This window comes from Vespa velutina, chromosome 13 (assembly GCF_912470025.1).
Source record: "Vespa velutina chromosome 13, iVesVel2.1, whole genome shotgun sequence".
Taxonomy (NCBI): Eukaryota; Metazoa; Arthropoda; class Insecta; order Hymenoptera; family Vespidae; genus Vespa; species Vespa velutina.
The window spans coordinates 1,331,148-1,355,690 of NC_062200.1; the positions used below are offsets into that span (position 1 = coordinate 1,331,148).

Sequence of the window (24,543 nt, forward strand, 5' to 3'; positions counted from 1 at the left end):
TTGCTGAGCAATTAGTATCCTTTGATTTTGTGCTACTGTCAGATATAGAATGTTCATATATTTTTCTAATATTTATAATCTTATTTGATACAAGATTTATTATTGATAGACTGGTACTGCTAATACTCCATATTACTCTAAAATCAAATTAAGAAGCTTTTTTAACTTATATTTTTCATGATACGAAATACACAATGCATGATCTATAACCTTGTGGGATATATTGTATTTATGTCATCTCGATACTCTGTAATGTCTTTTACTTTTTTTATATTCTTAAATTGTGTGTTTACTGATGTATAATCTTATAGGAGATAAAAATTGAGTTAATGAAATATATGAGACAAATATTTTTTATACATTATACCATCACTTATATGTTTACCATTATATCTGTCAGTATAAATTTCATCTCTTGATGTAGGTAAAAGATTTGATGAATTTCTCTTTGTTAAAAATGAGTCTGTTGTTAAATAATTTCTTTTATGTTTTAATGAATCACAAATTAAAGTTCTAGGACTCAATGAATGGTTTTTAAGTACATCAGGTTTAGATGTAATTGTACTTGCTTTATTAAGTTCTAAAATATCAGTATTAGCTTTTTCTGGCATTAATGTTTTAATGTTTATTTCTTTTTTGTTTAATACCTTTAACATAAAGATTAATAATTTATGCTCTTAATAAATAAATTATAATGGCATGAAAATTTTATATAAAAATTAAAATTTTTTATACTGGCTGTGAATACTTATTAAACAGATTTATCCAACATTCTTTTCTTCTATCCAAAATATTTTTTGCTTTACAGAACTTTGACATAGTATTTTTTTTATAATTTGCTGAATATCTACGATATGATATTAATAAAATAAATAAATACACATAAATAATGCAAAATGAAATCAAGATTTAACTATAGTTGAGCATTTATGTTAATTTTACTTTTGTATATATAATTCTAATTTTAATATTACCTTTTAGTTTTTGACATTAAGATAAATTGATTAATGATCTTCACAAATTAACATGAACAACAAATAAATGAATGCATTCAAATTTTCGCGCGTTAAATATCAAATCTATACCATGACTACGTTAGTCGAAAGTACTACGTAATTACGACCCAAGTATACGTATGAAAAATTACGTCATATATGACATTAATTATAAATATTTCTTAGGTATTAGTATTAATATTTATGTACAATTCTTTTTTAATGTTTTTTAATCAATATATAAATACTCCATGCTAATTAGTTTAAATTACAAACTGCCAAAGAAATCACCATTTTGAATTCGTAATAAAACATTTTTATAGACATAATGAATTTTCATGTGTTAATGTTTTTTAGTATATTTCTACGGAAATTGTAAAACTCATGTATTCAAGTGTAAATAATATAAAAAATGAGTAATAGATGTACTTTCTTATTCAGAAAATATCCAGTCAAAACAGTTCGTCCTTTTTGTTCAGTAAGCATTTGAAGTACTTTGCTGTTTACATAATAAAGTGTAATACATTTATTTTGTCACACAATTTATTTGCTTTACATTAGAAATCATCGATAGATAAGGCACAAAATGAGGTAAATTTTGATCAAATTGGAAAACCAGATCCTGTTTCGAATTTGAGACCTATTATTTTTAAAAAATCACTTAATGAATCTAAATTGGAGAAAAAATACAGAGAAGCTAGAGAGGATATACAGCTTTGGAATCAAACATTCTGGACAAAACATAACAAGAGTTTCGTACAAGTAAAATTATTGAATATTTCTCATAAATGTTAAGAAAACAATAAGATTTTTATTAACATATTTTTTAATTCAGGAACGCAATAAGTTTCAAGAAACATTGAAAGCACAAGGTAAAACATCATTAACAGCAGATGAAATGTCTGTCTTTTATAAATATTTTCTTGACAAAAATTGGAGATTGCATTTTGACTATAATATTTTATGGTATAAAAAGAATTTTAATCTTTTATTTCTTGAATTGAGGGTAAAAATATCTAAGTTAATATATAAATAATTGATATCAAATATAAATTTTGAAGAGTAATGTGTTTGAATATTTGTAAAAAGTATTATCAATAGAATATATTTATTATTAATGAAGGAGAGATAGTAACATGCAATGATATAATAACATATTTTTAGTTATTTTTAGCATTGATTATATTAATTTGCTTTTTAATAAATTGTATAGCAAAACATTATAAAATTTGCTGTTAATTTTATTACCTTCAGCTGCATCTATTAAGATAAAAAGTCACTTGTTCTGCGCACAATTGTTTTCTTTTTGTAAGCAAATTCTTTTTTAATGTATTCAACTTCATCTTCCTTTTCCTTCAGTTTTAATGTTAAAAATTTACATTTCTGTCTTTCAAAGACCAATTCCCTTTGGTAATCTCTTACAGAAATGCATAATTTTCTTAAAGCTTCTTTTGCCGCAATTAATGCTTTTTGTTTTTGTTGATCTAACAAATTCACTTCTGCAATTAAATTTTGACATTTCTTGCATTCCACATTATATTTTTGATTTAATTGAACTTCTGCAGTAATTAATGCAATTCTTAAAGATTCACATGTTTCTTTTTCATGAATAAGTTCGTTCCTAATTTCCTCAAATTCAGAAGCAGCTTGTTGAGCCATACTTTCGCTATCTTGCAATAACTGTGAGAAAATTATTTGAAATATAATTTTTAGTTAAAAGAATCTAATTAAAAATAATACGATTCGTTCAAAATTACGCGCGTTAGATGTCGTAATACTACTTTAGTCAAAAGTACGACATACATTAAAGTATTAAATGTAACGTAGTTAAATGTAATATGTCTATAAAAATTACGTTTTATTTTAACGTTAATTATTTGATTATTTATACTGTGATTAATTGCAATTTTTTTTTATATTAATCACAAATATTAATTGGAATAAGTATTGCAGTTAATTGCTTACTCGTTTCTGTTTTTTGATCGTTTCATCTTGTTCTTCTATAATTTTTGTTTTAATGTTTAACATACAATTATAATCATCCTTAAAACGTTCTAACTCCTCTTTTAAACTATTACATGTATTTGATTCTTTATTTAAAGTAGATTCTAAATTTTGAATATCATTTTGCATTCCTGTGCATTTGCAACTATATGACTTTAGTAGTGATTGGATTTCAAATATTTTGGATTCCTAAAAAATGCTATTTTACGTAAAACTTATCTAAAAGCTGTTAGAACGTAATATAATTTATTAACCTTTTCAATAATCGTTTTACTTTTATCACGTAAACCGCATTGTTGTTTTTTACAAATGTTAGTTAATTCACATATTCTTCTTTCTTGTATTTTTGTAACATTTGTAAGTTCTGCAATCAATCCTTTTAATTCAGTTATTTCTGCCTGTAAAATCTCTTCTTTTTGTTTAACTATAGATTTTATAAGATTAACTTCATCTTGAACAACTGTGCAACTTAAAAGTAAAAATATAATATCCAATGTAATATTTATAATAAAATGATAATCATACAATATAATTATTTCGTATATTACGTTTTCGTTTCACATTCAGAAGCTGTTTGCAATTTACATTTTAAATCCTGGCATTCGCGATGTAAAGACACATTTTTGCCAATTACATTATTTATTTCCTCCTAAGAAAATAAATTTTCAATTTTTCATCTTACAAGTTTGATATACTTACCTTTAGTGTTGATACAGTTTGTAATAATCTGTCTCTATCTGCGGTAATTGTAATGGTTTCTTTTTTTGCTTGTGCAAGTTGCTCCTCAGCTTTTCGTAAAGCATCTTTTAGGTAAGATACTTGCTGTTCTCCATTTTCTTTCAGCTTTGTTAAATGTTGCTTCGCATTTTGCAACTTCTCCTCCAAATCTCTCTTCTGTTTTTTTTCGTTAGATAAATCCTGATAAATCAACCTGGATTATAAATAATCCTTTAACTAAAATTATAGATTTCAGAATTTTATCTACATTATCCCTATAAATGACAATTTTTTGAATTCTTTTGTAGCTTATATTTGTTTCATTTACATTATCATCCGGCAGTATTTTAATTTCTTCTGTATTAATATCTTTATCATTGTCATCAGGCAGTATCATAATTTCTTCTGGTTTTCTACTTTTATCATTGTCTTGCACTGGTACCTCTATAGAAACAGAAGTATCTTCTGTTTTATCTGTTTTATGAATAATTTCATTTTCATGTTTTGTATTCTGATAATCAATGTCTATTGAGAACGATTCATATTTTTTAGAATGATTTCTTGTTACAGATATATCATTGTCAATTCTTTCTTGTATAATTTCTTTTTTTGTAGATTTTATTTTTTCTAAATCCTGTACATTTTCTAATGTTGTATTAAAGACCTGTCCTTTGATAGAATTCATTTAATTAAATATTATAAATATTGTCTATAATATTTTATTTACTTAATGAGATATCGTTTAATCCATTTACCAATTTCAGTATTATGTACATTATTCTTTACGGCTTTATCATCATATGATTGTGTATTTGAGATTTCTTTAATTTTTTCATCATTTTTATAGGCTAATGATTTATAAGAGAAAGAAGAAGATATAATTGTAAAAATAATTTGTAATATTATTAACAGTAGTATATAACCTTCTTATATACTAACTCTTTATTATGCAAATGATGTAATAAATAAAATAGTTATTTATAATATTTATATTAATAAAAAATTTACATTTGCTTGTTTTATTGCATTGACAAAGGCAAGTACATCTTTTTCGTGTTTTGCAAATGTTGATATTACATGGTATTTTTTTCTTATTTTCTCCAGTGGATAATATGTGATGTGGACAATCACAAAGCTTAGATAAATTATTATTAATGTTAATATATTAGATATACTATACGTTATATCAAAATTTTATATACCTTAGAATATAGGACTGAACTTTTGTCATATTCATCTTCCATTTTTTGTAATTTAACAATTGTTGCAAGTTGTTGATTAAGTTCAGTTAAACGTGTTGCAAGAAGAGACTTACACATTCTACAAGTTTCTTCATTAATTTAAAAGCATTTAAAATTTTGATTTGATGCTTCAATTTTTAATCGCCTGAGTGTTCAGGATATAAATATGGAAATCTCTTGTTTATTCTAATAAGATGTAGAATGTCATTTTTTTTTTACCTTTCAACCTTTAAAAAATAAAATCATCTATCAGAAGGGGAAAACAGTTTTTGTAATTAATAATATTTCGGAACTAAATTGAATGTGCAAAATTACATTTTAATACGTAAAACAAAATTTATCAATTTTTTTATAAGAAAATAATCTATCTAATTTGACAAGTATTATATAATGTGATATAATTTTATATAAAAACTTTTAATTGTGTTTATGTCTTTGAAATATGTCCAGACAAATAATTGGACATGTTAAAAAAAATATTAATTCGTGTACGATGGCGTATACTACTTTTTTGTGGTATAGGACTGTGGATTGCACTTTGTGCAAATGATTTGTATTACAATAATGAATTGATACTTTCTGAAGGTGACATACAAAATAAAAATATGGTTTTCTTTACTCCATTCACTATACAATTAATATTTTAATGAATACATTGTAATGCATAACTGCTTCAAATAGTATTAATTTTGTAATTTTGACAAAGACAAGGTATATCCAACAACAACAAGGGCAACTACACAAGAAATTACAATTAAAAAGGATAGTACCTTAATTAGTATTTCACATTTTATCGAACAAGGTCACAAATCATGGGGTACCATAAGAAAATCAAGAGTATTAACGACTTTTGTTGTCATTTTCGTATCTATTTGGTTCATTTTATTTACCACACGTTTTGAAGAATATATAAGAAGAAAATCAGAGAAATTTATAAACACGTTAGTAAAATTTATTTGTCATGTATTTAATATACGAAAAGTAAAACTATATAAATGATCATGTTTATTTTTATATATGTGTATGCGTGTACGTGTGCGTGTGCGTATATGTATGTGTGTTGCAGGCTAAAGAACAAGAAAGAACTTAATTTTAATTCCAGTAAAAAAACAACGACAAATATTGGCATTCAAGTACCAATATATCCTTTTTATTGCACACTATCATCATTTAATACAAACTCAACTACTTTACATCGAGAATCAACAACATGTTATGAAAGTAATGAGACATGGTCGAGTACTACGCAATCAAATCAAGAATGGTTTTCAACAATGAAATCATCATCAAATACTTTATCCTGTTCTTTCGAAAAAAATCAAAATGAACAAAAAATTATTAGTAAAGATTCAGAAAAACACAAGAATGTTATTTGCAATAATAACAACAATGTATATGATCTAAACAAGTTTGCATATTCGTACAATGAATTTGATATTTTTCAATGTGAACACATATCTCAATTAATTTATTATATTAATTTAAGCCGTTCGCTTCATTTTCAATCAACTTTACTTTCTCAAAGATGTATCGTTAGTATATTTAATACTTTCACTTCTTTATCGACTAAATATATATTGAACTCTTCTTCGTCGATAACATATTTGTATAAACAAAATGGCGTTTTCAATGATAACAACGGTAGAACAATTAATGTTAATAAATTAAAAATTGTAAATTTCTGGTCGAAAAGAAAGGAAAGGACATGTATTATCAGTTCTTCGCCAGAATTTCAACAGTTTTTAGCTAATTTTAAGAATTTCAGGTATACAACACAATCATCATATTCTTTGAAAATTTATTAATAATGTAAAAGTTATGGAATATTTAATAAATTAACGTCTCTTACATTACAGAGATTCTTTTCTATATATATGTATATATATATATATATATATATATATATATATATATATATATATATATATATATAATATAATAATTAGTAATTATTACTAATAATATAAAAAATAGATAAAGAAAAAACAAACAAATAAAAGTAAGAAAGTATGTAGGTTATAATTTGATTTCTATACATTATCAAATATCATTGAAATAACTTCTATGCTTTTTTTTGCACACAAACATATTTGCTTGTATACTATATCTATTGACACAAATAAGGAAATAAATTAGAGAATTCTGTATCTTTCTTAATATCATAGAAATTCAGTCAGTCATAAACGCGTTACGAGAGATCATAAAATGTATCGATAGGATTATTACATTACTTTCTTATTACTATGGGAACATTGAATTACTTTGTAAGTTATTTTTTTCAAAACCAACAGAAATAAATAAAATGTTCAAATTATTATTTTGCTTTATCAAAAATATATTATTTTAGTTCTTCGCGATTCTCTTTGGATCGATCGTTCAACGAGGAATATGTTCGAGCATAAACTTGAATGATTATTTGAATGAAAAATTAAGAGAGGTCAAAGTTAATGTAGCTAAAAATCATATCGAAGGGTCCCAAACAGGTGAATTAATATATATATATATATATATATATATATATATATATATATATATTTAATTTAAAATGAAAAAAACAAAAATCGTAAATATATACAATAGATTTATGTGATTATAGTTTTTGTTAACAATTACAATGTGAGTTGGTTAAAATCGTGGGATATGACATGGGATACGAATCCACCATTAATAATAAATACATTTAATCAAATATTTTTCGCCTATACTAATGGAAGTATGGACATTTTTATGGACGTTTCTACTTCGAGCAAGGCTTTCAAACTTAAAGAAAAAAGTTCTATCGGCCAGGGTTATTTTATCAAGTTTGTTAAAGTACGTTTTATACGCATTACTTACGTCTGCCATAACATTTCAATATTCTTTTCCGAGATCATAATTAATCGTTTATCTTTTAGACAATTAAGTGGAAAGCGACTCTTTATCTTTTTCTTTGTTACGACATCAGTTGGTGCACTCTATACACAGGAAATAACATTAGAAATTTAATTTATAGACAACATATTAGATATTTAAAATTAATGGATGCTCATTTCTTTACCAAAGCTAATCAGCTTTATTTAATATTAGTCGATGATATAAGCGTGTAAGTATTTTACAAGATGGGCCAAAAATTTCTAAATTAATTTATAAATCAATTTCTCGAAACTTTCTGAACTAATTTTTTTTTCTTTTTTTAAATTATAATACAAGCCTGTAGGGCTAAAAAAAACTTCGAAAAAGAATAGACATCTGATCGATTTTCAAAATCATTTAGGAACTTTTGATCCATCATTATTATGTTATTTATATATATATTAATATATTTAATATATTTAACGATATTTTTTATAACGATACAATTTAATTTTTATCAATAATGAAAAACAGTGTTTATCATTGGGCTGGTACTTACATGGATATCTACACTAACGTAATAACCAATTATGCTCTATCGGTCACTACGTTTAAATATAAACAATCGATCATTATAATATTTGTTCAAAATTCTATGTTCAATTCAATGGTCACTTCTACCGTTTACGAATTCAAAGAAAATGCTATCGATATAATACAATTTTTGCCTACGAACAAACCGATGTCTGTTCATCATTATTCTTGCAATAATTATCATTTTGTTTTAATAACCAATAAAGTGCAAGTAAGCAGTGTATATTTCTGGGATGGTTCGTATTACAAATATATTAGAAAATTTATTCAGTCTCTTCTGATTTTGATTAAAATTTCTTCGATTTGTTTTTAGGTACGGAATTATTAAAATGGATCGATATTCCTGAGATTAAAACATTTTATTCAATACAAACAGTATATTTAAAAGATGGCACATATTTTATTGTTGCTTATAATGTAAGTGCAAATAAATTTTTATTGTACAATAAAATATTATTGTATTATTAAAATATTGTACAGTAAAATATTAATTAATCGCTTTCTAATAAATTCCAATGTTCTAGGACGTTGTGGAATTATTTAAATTATTAAATACGGCCAATTATGTGTCTCTAAGTGTTCGAAAATTAAATAGTAAAAAGAACATAGTGGATATGCAAGCATTAGTTCGCGATGAAACTATAACTTTAATATTAACCACATTAAGCTACGAAGGTTTTTATTTCATCGAGATTTGGGATTTAAATGTTAAAAATGAAACCTATCATGGTAAATCAGATTGAATTGCAAGTTGACCTTCACAAATAATTCAATTAATTAACTATCAAATTATGTTATAGGAAATAGACAAAGAGTCACAGATACAACATCTGAATATTTATCAGAAATCGTTGGACTATTGCAAAATAGATTGTCGATCATTAAAAAATTTGAATCTTTCATCCTGCACTCTAAATATTCGCCAAAGAATAATTCCAATCTTTTGGATACACTCGAATATCCAAGTGTCATTTTAAAATCGGGTGTAGTAGAAAAAATCAATTTATTTGTCGAAGAGGAAGTATTAACGCCATCTGAATTTCGAAAGAATTTAGATGATCTTGAATCAAAGATCGAAAGTTTGTCAAAAAGATCATTAAATATTTTACGATCAAACATTAAGAATAATTTATACGGTACGATCAATATAACTGGTGATGCATTTTTCGAAGAAATGGTGATCGATACGATATCCATCGATAAATTAAATAACGTTAGTTATCGATCTAACAATTTCATATCTTTAAAAGATGATCAACAATTTGAATCGCCTCTATATGTTGAAAATATCACCGTTCATGATCTCAAAGTGAATTCCCTTTGCGGAATTCCACATCAGTGTGGGTATACGTTTTTATATCTATCCTGAAAAATATTAGTTTGTAAAGAGCTACTTTTAATAAAAATTGCATTATGAAATCGCAGATTGGGCAACGGTAGAAAACAAAGACGAAAAGATATTAGTAAGTAAGAATGATACCACTAGAAAATTATATGATAATAGGATATTCGTTTATTCGAATATTTCTATACCTAATTTGAAAGTAAAGAAGATCAATGATATTGATATGGAGCAATTGACGGATCAACTATTCGTTATAGGTGGCAATCAAACGATTACAGGTATAATTTATTGGTTTTCTTTTTTTTTTTTTAATTTTTTTTTTTTTTTTTTTCAATTAATTTCTGGAATGGTAATAAATCTTTTTTTTTAGGCAACATCACATACGAACGTTTAGAGGTGAAAAATCTTAAAACAAAGATGTACAATGGAGTACCATCTACGTTGCTGATGACAAATGCGTTCGATCAAAATTTTCAGGAATTATTTATAAAAACGCTCGAAGTTGATTCGCTTCATGTAGAATACATTAATGATATTCCCATATCTGAATTTGCTATGAAATCACGTGAAAATGTTATCAATGGTATCCTGTTATGATTTTTATTTCAATGAGTACATATATATAAAAGATATTCGTTAGATTTTTATTAGAGAAATTATATTTATAGGTGAAGTGATATTAGATAAGATGGAAGTAACAGAAATGTTCATTATGGATTCAGATGCGAACATGTCAATTATTTTGCCATCTCAAATCTATGATAACGTGATAATATCTGGTGATATCGTAGTAAAGAGATTTGATTTTGAAGAAAATGGAAAATTAATTATGGATAATTTAGAAGTCAAACCAAGAGAGATATTCGATAACATGTGGACAAAATCGACTAATCAAACAATCCGAAACGATATTTCACTCGATTTCGGTGTAACTATCGATCGATTGGAAACTAAATATTTAAATGGTTTTACCGAGGAAGAATTTTTATATACCACGGTCGAAAAGATACCATCTATTTTCACAAATCTTCATTTTAAAAATCTACATATCAACGATGTCTATCACGTGAACGAGAAAAAATTAAATAGCTTTGACGTTCATCAAGATCATATTATAATACGTGGTGATTTACGTGTCGAAAAATTAAAATTACATCATTTGATGATCAATAATTATAACGATATACCCGTCGACGTAATTTTGAACAATTCTGGAAATCTGAAATTATTGGAGGACATTAATCTACCTGCAATTTCAGTGGAACGTGCAATTGTACGTGAATTCAATCTTGATTTTCTCAATGATCGAGTAGTTTCTCCTTATTTAAAAATACCGATAGAAGTAAACGAAACAGAATCGATCAGAACAGCGAAATTTCGTGCTGAAGAAATCACGATTGAAAATTTTAATGGAAAAAATATCTCGTATTTGATCGAATTGGAAAATGCAACGATCGCTGATATCATAGAAGAAATCATTATTGATAATGATCTAGTATTGAGTGAGGAATTGGAAGTGATTAGAATTGCTAATTATTCGACTGAAATGTATTTGAAAAAAGTAGCATCGCAAAATATATCATTGTCTACTGGAATGATGGAACAATTAATTGTGCAGAACATAACGATGGACTTTTTAGAGGGTTTCAGAGTTGATACACTTCCTTCGGATATTTTTTCAAAGACAAGTTCGCAAAAGATACCTAGTGGATTTACGTTTTACACGATTCGTGCAGATAATATAGATGCTAATTATGTTAATGGAATTAATTCTTCGAAATTGATGTGGATAGATGAACCTCTTATTTTTGAAGGAAATGTAACATTTAATGATCTCTTCGTTGATAATGATATTAGTGTAGGAAGCTTGAATGGTTATGACATTCAACAGGTAATAAATTAATATAAATTATCTCTAAAAAAAAAAAAAAAAAAAAAAAAAAAAAAAAAAAAAAAAAAAAAAAAAAGTAATTTCTAAATATCTTCTTCGATATTTTCAGTTATACCAAAGCCCCATTTATTTAAATTCTACAAACATATATAATTTGAACGTGAATGGACATATTTCATGGGAAAATTCTAATCATTCCACCGAATCGTTATCACATTTATTCGAGAAAGCACTTAGGAAAGATATACCGCAAGAAATTGTGGGTAATGTAACTTTCACAAACAATTTGCGTACTTCGTTCTTCACAGGAGACATTGAAGGTATAGACGATATTAAAAATATCGTAGAAGATACTGTATTTAAAAATTCGAAGGAAATTGTTTTGAGCGGACAAAAAATTTTCCAAAATAATTTAACGATAAATACTTTGAAGACACAAGACTTGATCGATATAGTAATGATTAATGGAATAAATATTATTGAATTAAATGCCTCGGTTGTTAATAAATATGAAGAAGATATTATAATAGGACCGATCTATTTTTTAAACGAAGTCAAAATCAATAATCTCGTTTTAAACGATACTCTTCACGATACATCGATTACCGATTTGGTCTTTTCTGATCAAACGTTACCAAATAATACATATATTAAAAATCTCGTTGTTATGGGAGATATTTTTGTGGAGACAATCGATGACGTTGATTTTAATGAATTCGTAAAGAATCGTGTAACACTTAGCAAAGATCATGTTATATCTTCTGATATACAATTTCAAGGTCGAGTTGAAGTAACAGGTACACATACATATCAAATTATCATATTATCGCAATTAATACATTAAAATATATCATCTTATTCTTATCAATAATGTTTAGGAAATGCTATGGTAAAGAAGATCAATGATATTGATACATCTGATCTAGTTATAAATTCATTACAAACAACCCAAATTATTTCTGGTAAAAAAACTTATGTAAACGATGTAAAAGTGAACGCTAATGTCGAGGTTCCATTGATAAATGGTATTAATGTAAACGATGAATTTTCTAACAGTGTCTTGAACGACGAAAACGTGATAATCACCGGAAATCTCGTAAGTTCAATTGAGATTTAATATAATTCTTGATACTTTTATTAAATTGTATTTTTTTCTTAGACGTTTCAATCACATTTGGATATACAAAAGAACATAATCGTTTCTGATACAGTAAATGGTGTAAAGATAAATGATTTACTTGATGATTTGGATCATTTACAAAATCATAATATATCTGCTTTGAAAAAAAATAAAATGTTTATAGAAAATGCTATTTTACAAGAAACTTCTGTTATAAAATCTTTACCAAGTGTTTTTGCATATTTGGAAAAAGAAGATCGTTTAAAGATCGAAGTACCAAGCGTTAAAAAAATCGATGTAATTATGTTTGGCTCAATTCTAAAATTGAATATGTATGGCGAACAAAATGGTAGCTTTTGTGGATTACCAGAGAATTGTTCATGTCGATTGCAATACGTTGCTGAATTAACGAAAAATGATTGTCGTGTTTGGCAATGGAACAATATTTCTATTGTAAAACATTTTCATGAACCAAATAATCTTTTTGGTATAGATATTATGACGAGTAGTGTTTCCTACAATGCTCAATGCACTCGAAATGAAACGGATTTAGAATTTACTATGATTTCATGGATGACCAATGAAAAATTTGGAACAGCCAATCTTATCAAGCAAAGATATTCGGATATTGAAATCAAGGGTTTCCTTAAAGATTCGAAAACTTTCACTCACGATGGTAAATGTTTACTTAGAAAATGTATTAATATATATAATAAATTTATCAATTATTTTTTAGATCAAGTATATATAACTTTGGCGATATATTACGATCCTACAACGAAGACACACGATACTAATTCATTTATTTACAAATTAAATTTAAAAAATGAGAGTCTAACTTTGCATCAAGAGATTCGTACGAACGGTGCATCGGCTCTTGAAGTTTTACAAATAAATAATAACGTATATATTGTTATAGCTTGCGATGGAAATACGAAGATGGGTTCATTAATTTATAAATTAGATTCTATTACTTCTATGGTACGAACGTATTAAAATTACATTACTTACAATGATTTATTTTATAATTATTTTAATTTTTTATTTGTTTAGTTCGTTTTGTTAAGAAGATTTCCAGGAAAAAGTAATTGTGTAAAGAGTTTATCGAACGATGATAATTATTTCATTATGATTAATGATCTCGATATGAACGCTTTAAATATTTATTATTACGATAATAAATTTGATAATTTTTATCATTATCAAAGTTTCTTCTATGATTCGTCTATCAATGAGATTCAGAGTTTCTATATTGGCGGTAATATTTAAATCATTGTTTCTAATTTAATTAGTTATAATTTTAATTATCAATTTGTTCTATGTTTTTAGAGATTGGAAATAGTGATAGTTATGTTATAATAACTACAGAAGATGGGCAATTTTATGTTTATGAATATATGTTTGTCGGGGTAAGCAACAAATATTACATATATGTTTTATTGTTTATATATATATATATATATATATATATATATATATATATATATATATATACATACACACACACATGCATGCAAATATTTTTGATGATTATTTTCAGAAATTCCAAAGAAAGATTGTACATAAAATAGATGGTTTACAAACAGTAATTCCATTCCATTACGATCAGTATCATTATCTTCTTTTTGGAACAAAAACAAATACTACGATAATGCGTATTGTGCAACAGGGTTTACATTGAAATCATTGTAATTAATTCATATGTTTTATGAATACAATATCTTTTGATTTATTTACAATGAAAGCGCATAAATATAATTTTTTATTTATTACATACAACGTTTGTATTGTTTATATTGTCTAAAATTAATCTTATAAAATCTAAAACAAATGAAATGTAAAGAAATAAAATAATATAAGGTTAGGTTCTTATAAAAATGTTGTTACAAGCTATTTTCACGTATTATATTTTACAAGTAATTGAAAAAGTATAATGAGTAGTATAATAAGTAATTAGAGAATGAATGTGTTATATATAAAAATAATTATAAGGCTTACCAATTATTTTAATTTTTGTTTCTATTTCTGAGTTCTTCATTATAAAGTTACACACGGCACACGCTATATGAATGCTGAACTTAACCTTAAAAAATGAAAAATTTATTATCTTTATCAATAAAAGGTATAAGAGAAAAATTAAATGCTGGCAATATACGACCATCTGAGCTTTGCAAAGCTTCTATCGATCTTACAAAGCTTATTAAACCACTGAACCCTTATATCACGGTAACTGAAAATGTAGCAAAAGAACAATCGAAGGATGCAGATATTAGACAAAAAGAAAATCATATTTTGGGTGATCTCGACGGTGTTCCTATTGCAATCAAAGATAATTTTTGTACGAAAGCAGTGCCAACGACTTGTGCGTCTTTTATGTTAGAAAATTTTATTCCTGGATATAATGCTACCGTCTATCAATGTCTTAGAAATGCTGGTGCAGTTCTGGTTGGTAAAACTAATTTAGACCAATTTGCTATGGGCTCAGGGACTATTGATTCATATTATGGGCCAACCATAAATCTATGGGGTTCTGAAATATTATCTAAGCATTATTTATATGAGGATGGTACAGAGATAAACACACAACTCTTTGCCGACAAAGATAAGTGGCATATAGCAGGTATTTATGCTTTAATATTTTTTTTCTATTAATTGAAAAGATTGAACAATACATATTTCTGTAGGTGGTAGTAGCGGCGGTTCTGCAGTAGCAGTAGCTACTCACAGTTGTTATGCAGCAATAGGATCTGATACTGGAGGATCTACTCGTAATCCTGCTTCTTACTGCGGTCTGATTGGATTAAAACCAACTTATGGATTAGTTTCAAGAAACGGTCTTATACCTTTGGTAAACTCAATGGATGTACCTGGTATTCTTACCAGATATGTGGAAGATGCTGTTTTGGTTCTAAACAGTATAGCAGGACCGGATGATACAGATTCTACTACTATAAAAAAAGATTATGAGCCCTTTTCAATACCAGAGAAAATTGATATAAGTAATTTATGTGTTGGTATACCAAAAGAATATAAAATTGATGGAATAAGTAAAGAAATACAAAAGTGCTGGGATGAAGTTGCTTCACTAATAGAAGAAGCAGGTGCTAAAGTAATTCCAGTTTCTCTTCCATATACAGATTATTCTATAGTGTGTTATTCGGTATTAAATTGTTGCACCGTAGCGAGTAATATGGCACGTTATGATAGTGTTCGGTATGGTTATCGTGCGGATGAAGAAAATTCGCTAACTGAATTGTACAGAAAAACAAGATCCACAGGTTTCAATGATGTTGTTAAGAGTCGTATATTTGCTGGAAATTTTTTTTTGTTACGTGAAAATTATGAACAATATTACGTAAAAGCAATGAAATTACGTAGATTAATTTCACAAGATTTTAACAAAGTATGGGACAATAATATTGACTTATTACTTACACCTACTACCCTAACAGATGCTCCAATTTATGATGAATTTGTATTACTTGATAATCAGAGACAGTGTTTAATTCAGGATTATTGTACGCAACCAGCAAATATGGCAGGAATTCCAGCAGTCAATATACCAATAAAACTATCTAAAAAGGGATTGCCATTATCATTACAATTAATGGCACCACCTTTACAAGAAAAATGCTTGCTTATTGTAGCTAAATGGATTGAAGACTGTGTACGATTTCCGAGAATACAATTGAAATAAGTGCATACAATACAATGGATGCCTTTATTTATTGTAAATATATCTATTTGTATGTAATTAGCATAATAAACAAATTACCACATTTGTTAAAAACGCCTCGGTGTAATAGAACAATTTTCATAACTTAACCAAAAAATATAATATAATAACTACACACATATATATATATATATATATATATATATATATGTATATGTATATGTATAAATTATATTTTACCTCGAGAACTATTAAGATAAGAAGACAGTTGACTTTAATACAAATTTGTAGTCGCATTTCTATTTAAATAATAGCTGGAACAATCTACACTCTTGTTAAAAACATTTACTATAGTAATATACATATGTATATCAAAAGATATAAATAGTACTTTGAATATTAAAATAAATTAAAATTAAGATTTTCTTCAGATTTTGTGCACTATCATATTTTACGATACAATGGTTACAATTTACTATTTATATGCAATACTATTTCTTCATATAAAATAACGTATTTGCATCTAATAATATTTTTACGGACTTTAAAAATATTACAATTAATCTTCAAATATATTTATATCAATTTTCTTTTTCATTACTCCTTTAATCCATTGGAGGACATCATAAATATTAACATTTTTTATAATACAATGACTGTCCTAATGACTGCAGAATATATACTTTGAAGACGAAAATATAAAAAAAATATGAAAATAATTATATTACATGTGCACATATAATTGATTAAAAAAAAAAAAAAGAAGACGTCTACGATTTAAAAAGTTAATTATAAATAATTTACCAATATTATGAGGTTATATCAACATTATTTGTACATCATAACATCCGGTGACTGGTACATACACATGTAGGCATCACACAAAAGTCGTTTTGCATATTCCGGTAAATTACGATCGTCTGTTAATTTCATCAAATAATTGCCACCTTCTTCACTTAGCCAATAAGGAAAATCTGGACATGGCACCATCTCTGGTATATTATATCCATCTTGTTCACCTAACAATAGATATTCATAAATCTTGGATAAAATATGTAGAAAAAAAAAAAATTATACCTTTTCTATCTGCCATAGAATCAAAAAAACACCATGGTGCTTCTGAACCAGAGCCACACTTTACAAATGAAACATAATGAGATGTTTCAATACAAACGACTGCTGAGAGTTCTAAATATAAACGAGGTACGGGACAATGCTCTTGTAAAATTGCAAATTCTACTGGTACACTAAGTTTTTTTGGTTCATGATTAGTTCTATGTTCATGACGGTGTACCTAAATAATAATAATAATATAATTTACATACCATGATATTAAAATTAAATTATATTAGAAAATATTGAAATTACTGTTTTTAAGCATTCTACACAGAAGGCTATGCTTTCAAGACCTTCTCCACATTCTCCATAACATTCTTTACATTCAAATTCAGCTAATTTACCACATACTGTGCACTGTCTAGGAGCTGTATAAAAGAAAATGTATTATTATATAAATTAATTTTATTTATTAATATATTAAAAATAACGGTTGTTGTTAATAACAATACTTAACAATCTTCAATGATATCTGTCACATCAAGCAAAAGAGTTGGTTGGATTTTTTGATACATTTTAAATGATTTTCCAAATCGTGGCATTTGTATGATAAGGCAAGAAGGAACTTCCTTCAATCTGATATTACTTGTGAAAAAGCTCTGTTCTAATAGTTGTTGTACTGTTGGTAAACTGAGGTGATCGTCCTTTTCAACGAAAAGTTGATAGTGATATGCATCCTGACCAGAACTTAATTTGAGAAATGGTTCAGCATTTAAGATTTGTGCCACCAATGATGTTAAAAATTCTTCTGGATCTATATAATAATAATAAATATTATTCCAATGTAATTTCAGTATTGTTCCAGTACTATAAAATTTATAAGGATAATTTTCAAACAAAAACCTTTTTCTTCACTTGTAAGACCAGATACAGAAGACAATTTTTCAAGTAACGTTCTTAATTTCATTACACGATCCGCACTTACAAATATATTTTTTCGAAGGGGATTAACGATTTCTTCGCGTAATACTTTCTGAACTTCTTCATACTCATGACAATCTTTTTCATTTGGTGGTCTACATTTGATAAAAGTAATAAAATATTTTTAATTTATGTTATTTCCTTTAAAATAATAAATAATTATATATATTTCCATTATGTTACCTGAATAAAAGATTGTCAAATACACTAGTGAAAGCAAACATACTGAAAAGAGTAGCATCCAAATAACATGAATTATGATGACCTTGTATTCCTCTGAATTTTCCACAAATACTCTCTAAATTTCCTTTGACTGAAATAGGTCTCACCATTCCTGTAATTACATTTTCCATATTTCCAAAATTATTAGTATTCATAGAAGGATATCGATCATCAACTCTTACCTATCCATAAAAATAACATTTATAAAAAGGTGATTAAAAGTGTAGCAATATTTTTATAATATATAATACTCACTACTCCAGATTCATATGGAAAGCATTGCTCAATATCCGTGAAAACGGCTCTATAAGGTTGACATTGAAAATATCTTATTTCCTTGTAAATACCATCTGTACCTGATGGATGTCCTTCATCCTAAATATATAATAATTTTATTTTTATTTATAATATAAAATTTTATATATAATATAACATACATTTTCATTTTCTGTAATATTCTCTTCATATTTACCAATTCAACAGCTGCCATTAATTTACTAGTATCAGGTCGTGTTCCAATCCAACGAAGGGTTCCATGTCTTAAATCTGAACCTAGAAGTACTTTAACATTTGAACCCACAATTAAATCTGACGATTTATCTCGTCTACAATTTTTGTTTCCATTTTCTTCTGACATATTACCTAGAAGATAACACAACAGCATAATACATTAAATATATTTTATGCAATTATTCTTGCTTACTATGATTGAATCTTTCTACATGATCATAAGTTTCTTCTAATTCACTGTATACACTTGATTCTATATCACTGCTCCATTTATAATTTAAAACAAAAATTGGAATATTTTGAAATGTAGCCATTCTTTGAGTAAACTTAGATTATATTCACAACACATTAGACACTTGCCGGTACATTCAGGATAGACTAACTCTGAAGCTATTTTTAAACACCTCAGTTAACTATTATTAACTCTCTTTGGTATACAAGGAAAACCGAACTAGGTAAGAATTGTTCTCTAATTAAATAATAAATAAAGAATAAATTAAACATTTCTGACATTATTATAACTACCTGATTTGTTATTTGTATTTTGTGGAATTAATGATCTCATGGCATAATGATATTCATCTGGTAAAGATGTACTATTACAATTATTATTATTATTATTCTTACTGCTGTCTGGGGAAAATGTTTCCAATACATCTAACAAATTTGGATCCAAAGTAAATTTCTTTTTGTCAGACAAATTAGTAGAGACATTCTGTGTAATAGGTTTTGGTATTAAAACTGTAATGAAAAAAATATATGTAGATAAATCATTCAATCTTTTATGACAGCAAAAACAAAATTATGCAATTATATACTTTGTTCTGTATTTCTATTTGGAACATCCACTTTGTAAAGAGAAATTTTATTCAATGTTGCAAATGTTCTATTTGAGTGAGCTGACTCAAAATATTCTGAACATAGCATAGATGTTTTAGATAATTCTTGACTGTCCTAAAATAATTTATATAATTTCTATATTTTAATATGGAAGCAATAAAGGAGCAAATAACATATAAATTTGTGATTGCTGTTGTGATCAATTTACCGGTATGTCAAGACCAAAATAAAATCCTTGACCAAGCTTAGGAACAGGACCAATATATTTAATAATAGCTAATTCCTTGTGGTCATTAACTTTATGGTTAGAGTGATACCATACTTTATCATTTACAGATAGATTTTCCAATATTCCACAAAGTGATTTATTATTGGCCAGGCGAACTCTCTCTTGTGGTACTGAAACCGCAAGAAGAAATCTCCAAATTTCTTGTGACACAGGAATGAGATCAGTTTTTTGACAGCACCATTCTGTGTTAAACCAAACTTTTGATCCTGACACATCGGTGACAGAAATTAGGAGCGTTCCATCCATTAAATCTTCCAGGCATTTTACCAGCATTCCCAGACGTAAAGTACTTACATTTACATCACAATGTCTTGACATGCAAGTAACAGTAGAATTTTTCTTTGCAACATAATGTCGCAAAACTTTGTGATTTTTATTGTTGTCAAAATTCCGGCTTTCCATTTTTATACGTAGACATGTATCGTTAAAGAGTACATCATTCATTCAAGATAACTTCAAAAACTCTTAATACGAAATAACAGTAAATTGCACATGACAATTTCTAAACATCAAGAATACCGGCAAATATATTAAAGAATTATAAATTTTCTCTATTCTCATACAATTTTCTGTGATATTATTGCAATAAAACAATGTTATCTGTTTTCTCTTTTTTCCTTTTTTTCTTTTTTCTTTTTTTATTTTTTTTTTTTTTTGACTGTAAATGACTAATCAAAATCAATCAAATTCAAGCATAATGATAAACTTTATGGTAAATTTGACTAGGTAGTTTCAATCTCGTGACCGGCATATTGGTAATACGAACGTTCATACAAATAAATATTTTATTCGCTTCTTTATAAAGAAGAACTTATTTTCTGTATGTTATATAAATAGGAGATATAAAATATATATATTTTTTTATTTTTATTTAAAAAATTTCTCTTAGAGAAATTGAAAAAAGAATATTCAAATCTGATTGATCGACGATATCGCGGGTACTAATGACATTTTTAAATATTCGAAAAATTCAATTTGAAAGCAAGCCTTTTCGTAAGAAATATTAAAATGAGATTTTTAAATAATTCATAATTTAATTATAAAATAATAATATAAATGAAAAGTATGCGTGTGTGTGTGTGTGTAGGACTACACATGTTTATCTCAATTTATAATTTGTTATTAGATTGGTCAGCATGGTCAACCATATTGGATTGAAAAGTATGATATTCTTAGCGCGCTTTAAAAATGGTAGATCCACCAAATAGCGACATGTCTACTATAGATTCTTCGCGAGCTACAGGAGATACTGGTTTCAGTGAATTATTAAGATCAGCAGAACAATTGTCTGCTGCTGTTGAAGGTAGCGAGGAACTTCCACAAGTCGAAAGAAATTTACGTCAAATATTAGAAGCTTCTAACGAATTATGGTCACGTGTCACACAAACCGGTACTCAGGACAATCAGGTCCAAGCGTAAGTAATTATGATATTAATGAATGACAATTGTAATGATATATAACATAAAAAATATTTTATTTATCTTTCAGTCACTTGTTGTTAGGTTCTCGGGGAGTTGATCTACCACAAATATCTCAAAAGTTAAGTTCACTCAGTGCAAGACGCACATTTGAACCATTAGATCCTATTGCAGATACAGATATTGTAAGCTATTTAAGAAATGAGAAAGAAAATGCAATTCTTTCTATTATCGAAGAAGTTCATAAAGATGTAAATGTCGAAATATCTTATAGTAAATATATATATATATATATATGTATGTTTAACATATATTGTAAAAGTAAAATTTGTTTTATGACATTTCAGACATTTGAACTTACCACAATTCAACAGATGGAACATATATTGGGTGAATGGAAACAAATGCGTTTTGAAATAATAAATGCTATGACAGCTCCATCAGGAGAATTAGTAGATTTAAGAGGAACCCCACAACGTACCAAGTTAGCTGGATCAATGGTTAGTGGTCTCTCTAATGTTGAAGTTGCTTATGCCAAAGAATTACAAAACTACAATGAACATGTACTTCGTGGTACAACAAGGCCCAATTTGTTTAATATATTCTGCAAAGCAAGTGAATCGTTTAATGACAAGAAAGTTACGGATTTATGGCAAATGGTTAAGTTTATGGTAGATATACCACCAACACCAAGAGGAGATCAAATTAAATCAAGAACCAGTCCTGCTATTGAACAGAAGATCGTATCATTAGCAAGAAATTATCTTGAAAATCGATATAGAGATTTTATGAATTCTGTCATAAATGAAAATTTGGTTCAAGCTAAAAGAGGTGGTATTCCAGGCACTGTACCTTTAGTAAAAAGCTTCGTTGGCATTAAAGTACAAAATTTAAGAGATTTAGAAGATGTGAAGTTGGGTGATAAGCCATTATGGCCATTAGTTTATTTCTGTATGAGATGTGGAGATTTTAAAGCTGCTTTGCAATGTTTGAAACAATGCAATGTAGATTTCTTAGAATTTAGAACTGCTTTGGAAGAAGCATGTAATGATCCTCAACGTTATCCTGGTAATCGTGCAGAGTCAGTATTAAAATTACATTATAAAAAGCATATAAGGTCTGCAACAGATCCTTACAAGAGAGCAGCACATAGTGCATTAGTTCCATGTGAGCCAGATGACTTGCATTCTGAAGTAATAGCAACAGCAGATGATTATTTGTGGTTAAAATTGTGCCAAGTGAGAGATCAATCTGACATTGAAAATAAATTAACTTTGGATTATCTTCAAACTACAATCTCAGAAATATATGGTATGTTACTTGACCTAATTTTTATAAATATATTTATAAAACAATTATATCGTTTTCTTAAAATATTCTAGGTGAATCTTACTACCATGCACATGAACAACCATTTTTATACTTTTCCATGCTTTTTCTGACTGGTCAATTTGAAGCAGCAATTGAATTTTTGGCAAGAGGTGCAGGTGCTCGTCATTTGGCTCATGCTGTGCACCTGGCAGCTGCTATGCATGAACATAATTTATTATCTGTTAGTCAAAGTGTTCTAGCTCCATTGATAAGTGTTGATCCTTCTGATAAACCACCTGCTAAAAGATTAAATTTTGCAAGGCTAATATTGCTATATGTAAAGAGATTCGAATCCTCAGATCCAAAGGAAAGTCTGCATTATCTCTTTTTATTAAGGTATATCTTTATGCGTAGAAATTTTATTTAAAATTAAAGAAATTTTTTTCTAATCGTGATCTTGAAATTTCAGATGTATGAAAGATCCCTACGATAGAAATATGTTTGCTGCATCAGCTGCAGGAATGGTTGTAGATGCTTCACCTGAAAATCGAGATATCCTTGTCGGCAAAATAGAAAAAGATAGAAGATTACCAGGAATTCTAGACCAATTCCAAGTAAATACAGATGACGTAATAAATATATGTGCAGAGACATTATATAGAAAAGGTCTTCTAGAGGATGCAGTCACGATGTATGATCTTGCTGGTACTCATGAAAAAGTTCTCAGTTTAATGTGTACACTTTTGGCACAAGTAGTGAGTCAAAAAGGAACACCTGGATCATTAAGGAATCGATTGCAAACTACTGCTAACGACATAAACTCAAGGTAATAAATTTTATAAAATAATTATTTCATTTATTTATATACAAAAAAAAAAAAAAAAAACTAAATGGATATAAAATTTGTTAGGTATCAAGGCATTGCTATACAAGCACCAGCCGAATTGGTTGCTTCGTTTTATACTTTACGTCATCTTATGGTATTTTTTGATCAATATCACAATGATCAATGCCAGAGTGCTCTTAGAGTAAGTTGAGTATAATATAGATATTTTCAATAAAGAAAAAAATTTCTTTCTTTTATTAATAAATAATTAAATTTCAGACTATTGCCGAATCAGAGATGCTGCCATTACATGTAAAAGATGTCGACGAAAGAGTAACAGCATTACGTCGAGTATCACCAGAAGTAGCTGGTACTCTAACTGATGTTCTTTTAGCTACTATGACGATACTATATCGTCAATATCAAAAATTACGATCTATGGAACCAGGTGATGAAATAGCGAGAGAACAACAATATCGTGATCTTCGACATCAAGCGAGGGCATTGACGAGTTTTGCAGGGACATTACCATATCGTATGCCGAACGAAACAAATAGCAAACTTGTACAAATGGAAATTCTTATGCACTAAATGAAGATTTTATCTATCAAGATACCATCCCTTAAAATATGAACTCCAATAATTTTTGCTGTCTTATATCGAAGAATCATAAA

General features: G+C 27.4%; 7 protein-coding genes across 20 annotated transcripts; 5 read left to right on the forward strand and 2 right to left on the reverse strand.

Moving 5' to 3' along the window:
* Positions 1–2: 2 nt before the first annotated feature.
* Positions 3–14,805, reverse strand: LOC124953835 (ELKS/Rab6-interacting/CAST family member 1-like). Of its 9 annotated transcripts, XM_047505815.1 has the most exons (13): positions 14,738–14,805; positions 7,793–7,911; positions 5,728–5,825; positions 4,919–5,184; positions 4,725–4,851; positions 4,472–4,564; positions 4,045–4,385; positions 3,699–3,917; positions 3,548–3,648; positions 3,254–3,467; positions 2,961–3,188; positions 2,244–2,675; positions 3–137 (listed from the first exon to the last, which is right to left on the reverse strand). In XM_047505815.1, the coding sequence occupies exons 4-12, from the start codon at positions 5,033–5,035 to the stop codon at positions 2,259–2,261; spliced, it is 1,857 nt and encodes a 618-aa protein (XP_047361771.1). In that variant the 5' UTR covers positions 5,036–5,184; positions 5,728–5,825; positions 7,793–7,911; positions 14,738–14,805; the 3' UTR covers positions 3–137; positions 2,244–2,258. The 9 variants fall into 9 exon arrangements, with proteins under 9 accessions (XP_047361771.1, XP_047361775.1, XP_047361774.1 ...); XM_047505819.1 differs by lacking the exon at positions 3–137 and having other exon boundaries at positions 883–2,675; positions 3,548–3,594; XM_047505818.1 differs by lacking the exon at positions 3–137 and having other exon boundaries at positions 883–2,675; positions 2,961–3,152.
* On the forward strand, positions 1,244–2,228 carry LOC124953841 (COA8 family protein CG14806, mitochondrial). Its single transcript, XM_047505833.1, has 3 exons — positions 1,244–1,473; positions 1,557–1,757; positions 1,831–2,228. Exons 1-3 carry the CDS (start codon positions 1,408–1,410, stop codon positions 2,029–2,031), a joined length of 468 nt encoding a protein of 155 aa, XP_047361789.1. The 5' UTR covers positions 1,244–1,407; the 3' UTR covers positions 2,032–2,228.
* On the forward strand, positions 5,653–6,821 carry LOC124953842. Its single transcript, XM_047505834.1, has 2 exons — positions 5,653–5,898; positions 6,024–6,821. The coding sequence occupies exon 2, from the start codon at positions 6,232–6,234 to the stop codon at positions 6,760–6,762; it is 531 nt and encodes a 176-aa protein (XP_047361790.1). The 5' UTR covers positions 5,653–5,898; positions 6,024–6,231; the 3' UTR covers positions 6,763–6,821.
* LOC124953829 lies at positions 6,931–14,420 on the forward strand. Its single transcript, XM_047505793.1, has 18 exons — positions 6,931–7,221; positions 7,305–7,440; positions 7,554–7,768; positions 7,852–8,039; positions 8,324–8,619; positions 8,697–8,800; positions 8,908–9,112; positions 9,184–9,723; positions 9,809–10,006; positions 10,099–10,311; positions 10,397–11,619; positions 11,729–12,416; positions 12,498–12,715; positions 12,779–13,415; positions 13,476–13,720; positions 13,793–13,997; positions 14,069–14,148; positions 14,280–14,420. The coding sequence occupies exons 1-18, from the start codon at positions 7,201–7,203 to the stop codon at positions 14,418–14,420; spliced, it is 5,553 nt and encodes a 1,850-aa protein (XP_047361749.1). The 5' UTR covers positions 6,931–7,200.
* LOC124953833 (ubiquitin carboxyl-terminal hydrolase CYLD) lies at positions 14,268–21,684 on the reverse strand. Of its 4 annotated transcripts, none has more exons than XM_047505803.1 (12): positions 20,233–21,684; positions 20,003–20,138; positions 19,710–19,925; positions 19,147–19,316; positions 18,930–19,049; positions 18,636–18,856; positions 18,375–18,547; positions 17,989–18,285; positions 17,784–17,899; positions 17,493–17,709; positions 17,220–17,434; positions 14,268–16,314 (listed from the first exon to the last, which is right to left on the reverse strand). In XM_047505803.1, the coding sequence occupies exons 1-11, from the start codon at positions 20,755–20,757 to the stop codon at positions 17,244–17,246; spliced, it is 2,382 nt and encodes a 793-aa protein (XP_047361759.1). In that variant the 5' UTR covers positions 20,758–21,684; the 3' UTR covers positions 14,268–16,314; positions 17,220–17,243. The 4 variants fall into 4 exon arrangements, with proteins under 4 accessions (XP_047361759.1, XP_047361758.1, XP_047361762.1 ...); XM_047505802.1 differs by lacking the exon at positions 14,268–16,314 and adding an exon at positions 17,012–17,097; XM_047505806.1 differs by lacking the exon at positions 14,268–16,314 and having other exon boundaries at positions 17,012–17,434; positions 19,812–19,925; positions 20,233–21,682.
* On the forward strand, positions 14,638–16,531 carry LOC124953838 (glutamyl-tRNA(Gln) amidotransferase subunit A, mitochondrial). The gene is made up of 2 exons (XM_047505826.1): positions 14,638–15,359; positions 15,424–16,531. Exons 1-2 carry the CDS (start codon positions 14,831–14,833, stop codon positions 16,434–16,436), a joined length of 1,542 nt encoding a protein of 513 aa, XP_047361782.1. The 5' UTR covers positions 14,638–14,830; the 3' UTR covers positions 16,437–16,531.
* LOC124953831 (nuclear pore complex protein Nup93-like) lies at positions 19,598–24,533 on the forward strand. 3 transcript variants are annotated; one of them, XM_047505798.1, is made up of 9 exons: positions 19,598–19,639; positions 20,361–20,599; positions 21,440–21,728; positions 21,803–21,983; positions 22,080–23,043; positions 23,115–23,439; positions 23,513–23,869; positions 23,954–24,071; positions 24,149–24,533. In XM_047505798.1, the coding sequence occupies exons 3-9, from the start codon at positions 21,502–21,504 to the stop codon at positions 24,458–24,460; spliced, it is 2,484 nt and encodes an 827-aa protein (XP_047361754.1). In that variant the 5' UTR covers positions 19,598–19,639; positions 20,361–20,599; positions 21,440–21,501; the 3' UTR covers positions 24,461–24,533. The 3 variants fall into 3 exon arrangements, with proteins under 3 accessions (XP_047361754.1, XP_047361756.1, XP_047361755.1); XM_047505800.1 differs by lacking the exon at positions 20,361–20,599 and having other exon boundaries at positions 19,615–19,639; XM_047505799.1 differs by lacking the exon at positions 19,598–19,639 and having other exon boundaries at positions 20,359–20,594.
* Positions 24,534–24,543: the final 10 nt, after the last annotated feature.

Bases quoted from the DNA above. Each gene is read 5' to 3' on its own strand.
- LOC124953841 (XM_047505833.1), top strand. From the start codon at position 1,408: ATGAGTAATAGATGTACTTTCTTATTCAGAAAATATCCAGTCAAAACA. The intron at 1,474-1,556 runs GTAAGCATTTGA...GCTTTACATTAG, and splicing joins CAGTTCGTCCTTTTTGTTCA to AAATCATCGATAGATAAGGC. The intron at 1,758-1,830 runs GTAAAATTATTG...TTTTTAATTCAG, and splicing joins ATAACAAGAGTTTCGTACAA to GAACGCAATAAGTTTCAAGA.
- LOC124953835 (XM_047505815.1), bottom strand. From the start codon at position 5,035: ATGTGTAAGTCTCTTCTTGCAACACGTTTAACTGAACTTAATCAACAA. The intron at 4,386-4,471 runs GTAAATGGATTA...ATTCTATCAAAG, and splicing joins TGTACATAATACTGAAATTG to GACAGGTCTTTAATACAACA. The intron at 3,189-3,253 runs GTTAATAAATTA...AGCATTTTTTAG, and splicing joins GTAAAACGATTATTGAAAAG to GAATCCAAAATATTTGAAAT.
- LOC124953842 (XM_047505834.1), top strand. From the start codon at position 6,232: ATGAAATCATCATCAAATACTTTATCCTGTTCTTTCGAAAAAAATCAA.
- LOC124953829 (XM_047505793.1), top strand. From the start codon at position 7,201: ATGGGAACATTGAATTACTTT. The intron at 7,769-7,851 runs GTACGTTTTATA...TTTATCTTTTAG, and splicing joins ATTTTATCAAGTTTGTTAAA to ACAATTAAGTGGAAAGCGAC. The intron at 8,040-8,323 runs GTAAGTATTTTA...AATGAAAAACAG, and splicing joins TTAGTCGATGATATAAGCGT to TGTTTATCATTGGGCTGGTA.
- LOC124953838 (XM_047505826.1), top strand. From the start codon at position 14,831: ATGAAAAATTTATTATCTTTATCAATAAAAGGTATAAGAGAAAAATTA. The intron at 15,360-15,423 runs GTATTTATGCTT...ATATTTCTGTAG, and splicing joins AGATAAGTGGCATATAGCAG to GTGGTAGTAGCGGCGGTTCT.
- LOC124953833 (XM_047505803.1), bottom strand. From the start codon at position 20,757: ATGAATGATGTACTCTTTAACGATACATGTCTACGTATAAAAATGGAA. The intron at 19,926-20,002 runs GTATATAATTGC...TTTTCATTACAG, and splicing joins AAATAGAAATACAGAACAAA to TTTTAATACCAAAACCTATT. The intron at 19,050-19,146 runs GTAAATATGAAG...TTATATATTTAG, and splicing joins TAATGGCAGCTGTTGAATTG to GATGAAGGACATCCATCAGG.
- LOC124953831 (XM_047505798.1), top strand. From the start codon at position 21,502: ATGGTAGATCCACCAAATAGCGACATGTCTACTATAGATTCTTCGCGA. The intron at 21,984-22,079 runs GTAAATGTCGAA...ATGACATTTCAG, and splicing joins TCGAAGAAGTTCATAAAGAT to ACATTTGAACTTACCACAAT. The intron at 23,870-23,953 runs GTAATAAATTTT...AAAATTTGTTAG, and splicing joins GCTAACGACATAAACTCAAG to GTATCAAGGCATTGCTATAC.